This window comes from Gadus morhua, chromosome 17 (genome assembly GCF_902167405.1).
Source record: "Gadus morhua chromosome 17, gadMor3.0, whole genome shotgun sequence".
In the NCBI taxonomy this organism is placed as follows: domain Eukaryota; kingdom Metazoa; phylum Chordata; class Actinopteri; order Gadiformes; family Gadidae; genus Gadus; species Gadus morhua.
Window position 1 is genome coordinate 6465223 of NC_044064.1, and position 10000 is coordinate 6475222.

General features: G+C 46.3%; 1 protein-coding gene and 1 long non-coding RNA gene across 3 annotated transcripts in view; both read left to right on the forward strand.

Moving 5' to 3' along the window:
* Positions 1 to 1898, forward strand: part of LOC115529526 (uncharacterized) — a 3222-nt gene extending 1324 nt beyond the window's left edge. The window contains exons 4-9 of one of the 2 annotated variants that reach the window (XR_003973559.1): positions 32 to 77; positions 313 to 385; positions 643 to 691; positions 913 to 985; positions 1244 to 1367; positions 1817 to 1898. This is a non-coding gene — a long non-coding RNA (uncharacterized LOC115529526). The remainder of the gene's footprint in view (positions 1 to 31; positions 78 to 312; positions 386 to 642; positions 692 to 912; positions 986 to 1243; positions 1368 to 1816) is intronic. The other variant, XR_003973560.1, reaches the window with a different exon arrangement.
* A 532-nt stretch (positions 1899 to 2430) lies between these two features.
* Positions 2431 to 7079, forward strand: rnf175 (ring finger protein 175). The gene is made up of 8 exons (XM_030338215.1): positions 2431 to 2787; positions 2888 to 3029; positions 3468 to 3622; positions 4569 to 4676; positions 5112 to 5232; positions 5321 to 5454; positions 5803 to 5904; positions 6253 to 7079. The coding sequence occupies exons 1-8, from the start codon at positions 2723 to 2725 to the stop codon at positions 6371 to 6373; spliced, it is 948 nt and encodes a 315-aa protein (XP_030194075.1). The 5' UTR covers positions 2431 to 2722; the 3' UTR covers positions 6374 to 7079.
* Positions 7080 to 10000: the final 2921 nt, after the last annotated feature.

The following is a 10000-nucleotide window of genomic DNA, read 5'->3' on the forward strand; positions in this document are numbered from 1 at the left end:
GGTCGGTTGACGTTGGGTTCTTGTGTTTCAGGACTGAGCCGTACGACGGGGGAGGTGACCGGACCATGTCAGCGTTGGTACGTTTTTGTTCAACCATTTTTGCCTCAGTGGACCTCTAGTCTCACCCATCAGTCCCGGGTTCGCTGTGATGATGTCATTCCTACATTCGCAGTTTGCACCTGAGGTCTTCGGACCGGAGAAGGCCCAATACTTCCTTGGATGTCTGAGCGAAACCAGGCCTAGCTGAAGCCATTTTGTATCACTGCTTCCCCCTCCCTGAACTCGCCCTTAAATTGTAATTTTCTCCTGCAGGTGAACCCTGACGGGGCTTCCTGATTGGGTGATGCTCTTGCAGGGAGAAGTGAACCAGGCCCCTCCAGAGAAGGTAAAGACCCGAAGTAGTAGCTGGGATGGGTGGTGTGTAGGTCTTTATTGCGCCAGGTGGGGGGGGGGGGGGGGGGTGGTGACACAAATGTTTCGCTGTGATGATGTCGTTCCTACATTCGCAGTTTGCACCTGAGGTTTTCGGACCGGAGAAGGCCCAATACTTCCTTGGATGTCTGAGCGAAACCACATAATGTACTCCCTTTTGGCGGTTCGTTTGAAAGGCGGGTCGGTTGACGTTGGGTTCTTGTGTTTCAGGTCCGAGCCGTAAGATGGTGGGGGTGGTGACCAGACCATGTCAGTGTTGGTACGTATTTGTTCAACCACTTTGTCCATTCGACCTTCATGTCGGCCCCGTTTCGCTGTGATGATGTCATTCCTACATTCGCAGTTTGCACCTGAGGTCTTCGGACCGGAGAAGGCCCAATACTTCCTTGGATGTCTGAGCGAAACCAGGCCTAGCTGCCGCCATTTTGTATCGCTGCTTCCCTGAACTCGACCTAACATGATCTTTATTTTCTGCTGCAGGTGAACAGTGACGGGGATTCCTGATTGGGTGTTGCCCTGGCAGGAAGAAGTGAACCAGGCCCCTCCAGAGAAGGTAAAGGCCCAAAGTTGCAGCTGGGATGGGTGGTGTGTAGGTCTTTATTGCGCCAGTTAGGGTGGGGGTTGACGACTAGTGTTTCGCTGTGATGATGTCTTTCCTACATTCGCAGTTTGCACCTGAGGTCTTCGGACCGGAGAAGGCCCAATACTTCCTTGGATGTCTGAGCGAAACGGCGGTCGATTGACTTAAGTTGTGGGATCAAATGACTTGGTTCAGTGCCCTGAGTAACGATGGCTCTGAACTGTGTTCCAGCAGGTCCTGTTGCACCACCTGTTCCCAGGACCCACCCTGTAGGACCCACCCTGTAGGACCCACCCTGTAGGACCCACCCTGTAGGACCCACCCTGTAGGGCCTCCTGGTACGGGCTGTTTGGAGGTGAGGGCTGACTCTGCTTTAGGTCTTCTGGAAACCCCGGTTCTACTGCATTACAAACTAAAACTTATTTCAGATGTATTCTACCACTAAAAACTTCTTCAGGACAATTTTTCCTCTTTAAATCTATTTTCAAATATGGAAAAGTGGTGGTAAGAATTAAAAAGCACAAATTATTGCATTTAAACTTCACGTGTCTGCTTAATGGTCTATAGCTCTACTAGAGACCACATACCCTCTATACTTGACTAGCTGCAAGCCACCTACTGGAGGCATCCTGTGCGCTATGATGATGTCATTCCTACATTCGCAGTTTGCACCTGAGGTCTTCGGACCAGTGACGGCCCAATACTTCCTTGGATGTCTGAGCGCTCTATTAAATGGTCGTCTGGGTTTAGAGCTTCTGTCTGATGGTCTGCTGCCCAATCCTCAACCTCCTTCTCTTGTTACAGCTCCATGATGTCTAAGCCGGCCCGTGGCGACCTCAGCATCTGAATTGTGAAACTTTTCAATAAAACATGACAAAAAAAACTACTTTTGTATTGTTTCCTCATGATGTGGTAATGGTTGAACTACAATTATGGTTAATTTTAATTAAAAATCCTGGCTGAATTTAAACGAATGTTAAACTGAACATGGTCTACAGTTCCTTGTCAACTCTAGGTACTAGGGCAGAGCTCTTCAACAGGGGGTCGCGAAAGTTTGTTAGACTTTTTTTTTTATATTCCCCCCCTCCCCGCAATTGTTTCCACAAATCGAAATGTCTTTAACTAAGCATTAACATGAATCCAACACATTAGCCGCGTTTACATGGACACTTTTGATCCGATGGAGAGAGCTTTTCTCTGCCTGCTCCTTCAATAAAGGATAGTTTAATATGAAACAATATATAAGTAGGGGGTCCCCGCTCCATCTCTCCGTCATTTTGGGGGTCCTTGGCCGGGAAAACGTTGAAGACCCCTGTACTCGGGTATTGTAATGGCCTTAAAGGTGAAAAGGGATATAAAACACGTGGTTGATTTAGATGGGGCACTAGTTCGCTTTTCTGGGCCTCTCGGCTTGCCGTATGAGACCCTTTCCAAGCAGGCTGGTCTGGAATTACGTCAGTTCCCGTTAGCCGGTTGTCTTAAGATATGTCAGATAAAACGATGCATTCGTGGATTTAATACCCGGTGTACGAATTAACGCAGTCGGCCGGCTATGCGTTGGACTCTGGTCAAAATAAACAATCTGTATCATGAATGTTTTACCCGGACATCTGATGGGGCGACTGGGCAAGACGGCTGAACAGACACACCAGTGTTTTAAGTAGGCTTTTCCATTTACACACCCGATTGACAAGCATCCTCCAAACCCGCATGCTTTATAAACAGACGGGACCTCCGGACGACCTGTTAAAGATGACTCAAAGGGAGAATTGGAAGTGAGTTGGGTCTGTTTACTAATGAATTAAAACCAATCACTTTTTAATAATGTTATGAACACAGTGAATGACACTTGCAGGGTGTCATTTACCTGTGCAGGTTGCAGCATGAGCGGCTCCACGTCAAGCACCGCGGGCATGAGGCCATGCACGCGGAGATGGTGCTTATCCTCATCGCGACCCTGCTAGTGGCGCAGGTGGTGCTTGTGCAGTGGAAACAGCGGCACACGCGCTCCTACAATGTACGTTGACGGTAGTCTGACTCCCGATGAGCAAGGCACTACACTGCCGGGGCTGGAGGTTAATTGATCTGGTAGAGCAAGGCATCACACTGTCAAGTCCAATTGCGTGTGTGTTTCAGATCTGTGGACCTATGAGTGTTGTTGTTTTTTACATGTGACCTGGTTTGTCTAGTTTTTTCTAGGTGTGTTGACCTTTTTGTGTGTGCGTTTGATTACGTTATGTATTCTCCGTGTGTTGACCTAGTGTGTGTAGTTCTACTTGATGTGTAGAGCTTTTGTGTGTGTCCTAGGTTATTCCAGATGTGTTGACGTGTGTGTGTGCGGTTATTCCAGATGTGTTGAGGTGGTGTGTTGGTGTGGTTCTTCCAGATGTGTTGAGCTGGTGTGTATGTGTGTGGTTATTCCAGATGTGTTGAGCTTGTGTGTGTGTGTTCCCAGCTGGTGACTCTGCTCCAGATGTGGGCAGTGCCTCTCTACTTTACCATCAAGCTGTACTGGTGGAGGTTCCTCTCCATGTGGGGGCTCTTCTCCCTAGTCACCAGCTACGTCCTCTTCAGAGCCACGCGGAAACCCCTGTCCTGCCACACCCCCAGGTATACATATAGCCACACCCCCAGGTATACATATAGCCACACCCCCAGGTACATATAGCCACACCCCCAGGTACATATGGCAACACCCCCAGGTATACATATAGCCACACCCCCAGGTACATGTAGCCACACCCCCAGGTACATGTAGCCACACCCCCAGGTACATGTAGCCACACCCCCAGGTATACATATAGCCACACCCCCAGGTATACATATAGCAACACCCCCAGGTATACATATAGCCACACCCCCAGGTACATATAGCCACACCCCCAGGTACATATAGCAACACCCCCAGGTATACATATAGCCACACCCCCAGGTACATGTAGCCACACCCCCAGGTACTTGTAGCCACACCCCCAGGTATACATATAGCCACACCCCCAGGTATACATATAGTCACACCCCCAGGTACACATAAAGCCACTCCCCCAGGAACATATAGCCACACCCCCAGGTATACATATAGCCACACCCCCAGGTATACATATAGCCACACCCCCAGGTACATATAGCAACACCCTCAGGTATACATATAGCCACACCCCCAGGTACATATAGCCACACCCCCAGGTACATATAGCAACACCCCCAGGTATACATATAGCCACACCCCCAGGTACATATAGCAACACCCCCAGGTATACATATAGCCACACCCCCAGGTATACATATAGCCACACCCCCAGGTATACATATAGCCACACCCCCAGGTACATATAGCAACACCCCCAGGTATACATATAGCCACACACCCAGGTATACATATAGCCACACCCCCAGGTATACATATAGCCCAACCCCCAGGTACGCATATAGCCACTCCCCCAGCTATACATATAGCAACACCCCCAGATACATCTCTAGCCACACCACCAGGTACACATATAGCCACAACCCCAGGTTAAAATCTAACAAATGTGCTTGTGTGTGTGTGTCACAGGATGGTGTATAAGTGGTTCCTGCTTATCTACAAGCTGAGCTACGCTGTGGGGGTTCTGGGCTACGTGGCTATCATGCTCACCATGTTCGGCTTCAACGTCTTCCTCAGGTCTTATACACACACAAACAGGCACAAGTACACACACACATGCACACACAAAGCCCTCTGTTGTTTGAGGCAATTTTCTAAAGGAGAACACTCTGATTGACACTTTTCTGATGGTCTCTCTGTTTGTCGGTCTGTGTTGCACTCTCTCTCTGTTGCTTTGTCTCTTTCTCTCTCTCCATCTCTCTGTGTCTGTGTCCATCTCTCTCTCCCTTCATCTCTCTCTCTCCCTTCATCTCTCTCTCTCATCATCTCTCTGTGTCTCTATGTCTCTTTCTCTCTTCATCTCTCTGTGTCTCTATGTCTCTCTCTCTCCCTTCATCTCTCTCTCATCATCTTTCTATGAATCTCTCTCTCTCTTCATCTCTCTGTGTCTCTATGTCTCTCTCTCTCTCTCCCTCTACACCTCTCTGTGTCTCCACACCTCCATCTCCACAGGGTGAAGGCTGAGGACTCCATGGATGTGGGAGTGATCATGTTGTTCTATGGTCTGTACTACGGTGTTATGGGCCGGGACTTTGCAGAGATCTGTTCTGACTACATGGCCTCTACCATTGGGGTACTCCTGTGTACTAAACCTGGTTATTTTAAAACTGAACCTGGTCTGTGTAAGATAGATGGAGTAACCTGTATGCGTGTGTCCCCAGTACTATAACAGGGACGGTATGCCCAGCAGAAGTCTGACAGCCGACATCTGTGCAGTGTGTGGGCAACCCATTCTGGTTGACCTGGATCAGGAGGGAATTATAGAAGATACCTACCAACTGTCCTGCAACCACATGTATCCTTTAACCTGAGGAAACCTCTTTAAAACTCTTTCACCTCTGTAAACCTCTTTCCACCTTGTTTAACCTTTTTAACCTTTTATACCTGTTGAATTGATCTCTTACTTAACCTCTTTTAACCTGTTTAAACCTCTAACCTCTTTAACCTCTAACATCTATAACCTCTTTTTATGTAACCTGTTTTTATTTAACCAGTATCTGTTATAAAGTCTTAAACACAATCACAACTTTTATTGCACCTGTTTTACCATAACACCATACCGTGCTTTCTGTCAATCAACTCATCAACCGACCAATCTTATACAGTGACAGCTGTCATACCTTAACCAAGCTCCGCCCCCTAGATTCCACGAGTTCTGTATCCGCGGCTGGTGCATTGTGGGTAAGAAGCAGACGTGTCCGTACTGCAACGAGAAGGTAGACATGAAGAGGATGATGAACAACCCGTATCCTTTGAGTACTGCTCTCTGAATGGCTGGCACATGATAACACAAGATCACATACATAAGAACACACATCAAGGCCTTTCTTTGTGAACTTGTGCCCAATTAACACTATATAGTACATTATTTAAGGAACCAGTGTAGGGAGATTTATATAGGTACTTCAGTTGTACACTTATTTAACATTGTACTATGGGTATTAAGTAGTTCCCTATATAGTGAACCAGATTTGTACCCGTACATTTCAGACAGCACTACTGAATGGTGATCACCTAAATAGTGCACTATATCGGGGATGAGGGGACCAAATGGAACACGGCATCAATCTTTAACTCATCTCCTTCACCACAGCTGGGAGAAGACCCACTTGCTCTATGGCCAGCTGCTTGACTGGCTCAGGTACCTGGTGGCCTGGCAACCCATCATCATTGGAATCGTGCACGGAATCAACTTCTCCCTGGGCCTAGAATAGAGCCTTGGGGAACTCTGTGTTCAACAGCCTTCTGGTATACAGGAGGGTTTCCCCCTTGTATCTGACCACTCGCTGGACTTTGATGAAAAAGCCTTTTGTACGAAGTTTTTCATAGTTTTACTGCTGCGGTGCTTCCATCCATGTTGCTATGGACTCCTTGGCCTGTGCTTTTAGGTTTTCATTTCATCTAAAGCCACGGTTGTTGAAATATGTTGAAGGATATGTAACTGGGATATTTGTGTTATTATCAACAAGCAAAGAGAATGTTTTTCATACCATGCAAACTGTCATGGGAGCCCAGATAAACCCACACAGTGTTAGCCTGCTGTTAGCTTAAATGACAGCTGTAGACCGAGAGATTAAAAAAACGCCATATTATTTATTAAGTTATCCACCTTTTTCGACCTTTTTTTTTTTACAGACTTGCCAAATTGTTTGTTAATGAGTTTTAATGGAGGTTTAAGGCTAGCGGAACAGAGAGTTGTTTTAACTTTCATGATCAATCTTCTAAGAAAGTTAACAAATGCCTTCAAATAAGACCGTAAATTACCAAATAGCATTGGTGTTTTCTCATAATCTTGGTCTGTGATTGGTCAGCGCTTGAAGGTGAAAGCCTTTATTAGCTCAGGAAATAGTTTCTTTCAACATTGCCACGAATGCCAAATTAAAAGCCTTTCAAACTGAATAAAAGCCTTTCAAACAAGTATTCATAACCGTTTCTATCCGTTCTAACCAAACCTCTACTATGACATTACAAGTTGAACTCAATGCAGGCTGCTCTATTGCCAAACATTTGAAATAATGAAAATGGATAATAACTTACACAAACAAATCGGATAATCAGAAATCCTTCCAGTGAATATCAACAAGTTACAAAAACCCACGGAATAGTTATATTTTTAACCATATTTGATATCCTTGTATTTAAAGATAACTCTTAATAAACCTTATTTGGTGGTAATTTATTGGTTGTATCATGTATCTGTTTGGACAACGCCAAAGTAACAACCAAACCATATATATATAGCTCCATATATATTTATATCTATAGACTTTAGTGACCCCTGGTGGTGGGTCACAGCAAGGGGACTTGTTTGTAAAGGATGAAAGAACATTTTGTACAATTCATTTGCTAGAAAATAAGACAACACAGGCTGTGAATGGGTTCAGTGCTGCCCCTTGCAAATAATGTTCAGACTCCTCCCCTCCTTTCCTACTCTCCTGCTCCTCCTCTCCTCCACATCCCTTGTGTCACCTCTCCTAGTCCTGTACTCATCTCCCACAGCGTTGCTTGGCTTCCTCTAGCAGACTCCTTCTCCCTCTTTATTTCTCCTCTCCTCCCCCACCTCCACCCCCCTCCACCACCTAGTCCTCCTTCTCTCCCCCACCCTCTCGCTGTACGAGACGATGGCGTCGTAGCATTAAAGGGGCTCCGACGCCCCTCCCTCGTGGCGACGGCCAGCCCTACCCCGGTCGCCCGCACCGCCACGCAGGTCACCCTACATGGACACACCCTTAAGGAGAGCAGAAGCACCCAGGAGGAGAGAATGAGGAGATGGAGAGAGAGAGAGGAGAAGGAGGAGGAGAGATGAGAAGGAGAAGGAGAGAGAAGGGAATGAGGAGATGGAGAGAGAGGAGAAGGAGGAGGAGAGATGAGAAGGAGAAGGAGAGAGAAGGGATTGAGGAGATGGAGAGAGAGAGAGAGGAGAAGGAGGAGGATGAAAGAGGAGAAGGAGAAGGATGAAAGAGGAGGAGTAGAAATGGTCAACAGAAGTCCAGTCGGTGTGCCCGAGTGTTTAACATAGGTAGGGGTTAGTTAATACAGGTTGATCAGTATGGGTCACCTTAGTATGGCTTGGTAAGGAGTTACCTGTATGGGTTGTTCAGTAGGTTGAGGGTGTGCAGGGAGCCTAGCTTGGTAAACCAGGTGGAGTTCAGCGTGGAGAGGCGGTTCTGGGACAGATCCAACGCCTCTAACATCGCCAGTGTAGCGAAGGCCTGTCAGGAGATGACTTCTATCCTGTTCCCTAAAGAGGAGACATGATAGTATCCTATTGTCTAGAAAGGGGTCACGATAGCGCCTCTATCCTGTTCCCTGGTGAGGAGACATGATGGACCTCTATCCTCCTCCCTAAAGAGAAGATATGATCCCTAAAGAGGGATCATGTCACCATCTTTAACCAGAAAAATCTGGTTAGAGATGATGCTTCACATACACCCAAGCTCCTTATTAAACTGTATTAAACACCTGACCTCCTTATTAATCTGTATTAAACACCTGACCTCTTCATTAATCTATATTAAACACCTGTCCATGCTATAATAGTTTTATTATTAAACATAAATAAATACACTAGTGTTAATCATTGTTTGTTAATAACAAGAGTTGTTTCATGATGTTATCCCAGCCCCTAGCATGTTACCATGGAGACTGAGGACCCTCAAACGGGCGTGGCCACATAGGTCGTCCTCGGTTACCGCAATGATGACATTCAATGACAGGTCGAGGGTGACGGCCCGCTGGGTTACCATGGTAACGGTGGAGAACCCCCTCAGGGAACATGTCGCAGGACACGCTGAGGTCCCAGAGGTCACAGGATGACCTTTGACCCCTGGAGACGGAGAGCAGGAGAAGGAGAGGATGGAGGCCGGACTCATCCTCACAACGTGGAAAAGGAGAGAGAGGAAGAGAGAGCAAGGGGGAGAGAGAGAGAGAAAGAGTGAGAGTGAGAGTGAGAGTGAGAGAGAGAGAGAGAGAGAGAGAGAGAGAGAGAGAGAGAGAGAGAGAGAGAGAGAGAGAGAGAGAGAGAGGGGGGGAAAGAGAGAAAGACGGAGAGTAGGGGAGAGAGAAACAGATACAGTGGATGATCAAATATGGCACTATACTGTTAGAAATGTTACTGTGATAGATTAAACAGTTAAAAATGTTTTGTTTTTTGTGTGCGTGTATGTGTATAACATTACACCTGATGTCATAACATCGCACCTGACGTCAAAACATCACAACTGACCATCCAAACATTAAAAACATGACGTTACATCACGTGTGTGTTGTTATCAGTAGTTATTAACATTAATTATCTACGGTGCTAACATTAGTAGTCAGTAGTATTACTGGCCAGTTGTTCAGAGGCATGTGTACATCCTCCAGCCTCCAGAGGGCGCTCCTTCTCCGTCTCTCTGCTTAAGTCTCTGGTACTCTAAATCTGCCAAACACACCTCATGTTGCAATCAGAGCTTATGTTTATTATGAACTTGAGTCATCCCTTGTTATAAGTTCTATACAATGTTTCATAGCATCTGAAATATAGTCATTTCATGACTATGTTTGACTATATATTTAGATGTTCATAAGGATGCAGACTTTTAAAGGAGCAAGGGAGACTTCCACTGTCTCTCCAGTGGAAGTCATCACTACGGACTGTGCTGACGTGTATCAGTTGGATTCCTCCATACCAGTGTGTTGAAACAGTGGACTGAAACAGGAGTTTAGTATGCAGGACACCCTCATTTATTGATCGGTTATCAGAAAGCAAACAGAAAACAAGGTAGGAACAACAGTACACAGGCCATTGGCCTCAGAGTTGACCAAAAAGAAAGCTCTGGTCAGTCCTTTCTTGAGGTAGT

Excerpts from the sequence above, each read along its gene's own strand:
- rnf175 (XM_030338215.1), top strand. The coding sequence starts at position 2,723 with ATGCTTTATAAACAGACGGGACCTCCGGACGACCTGTTAAAGATGACT. Across the intron at positions 2,788-2,887 it reads ACTCAAAGGGAGAATTGGAA|GTTGCAGCATGAGCGGCTCC; the intron begins GTGAGTTGGGTC and ends TTACCTGTGCAG. Across the intron at positions 5,233-5,320 it reads ACATGGCCTCTACCATTGGG|TACTATAACAGGGACGGTAT; the intron begins GTACTCCTGTGT and ends GTGTGTCCCCAG.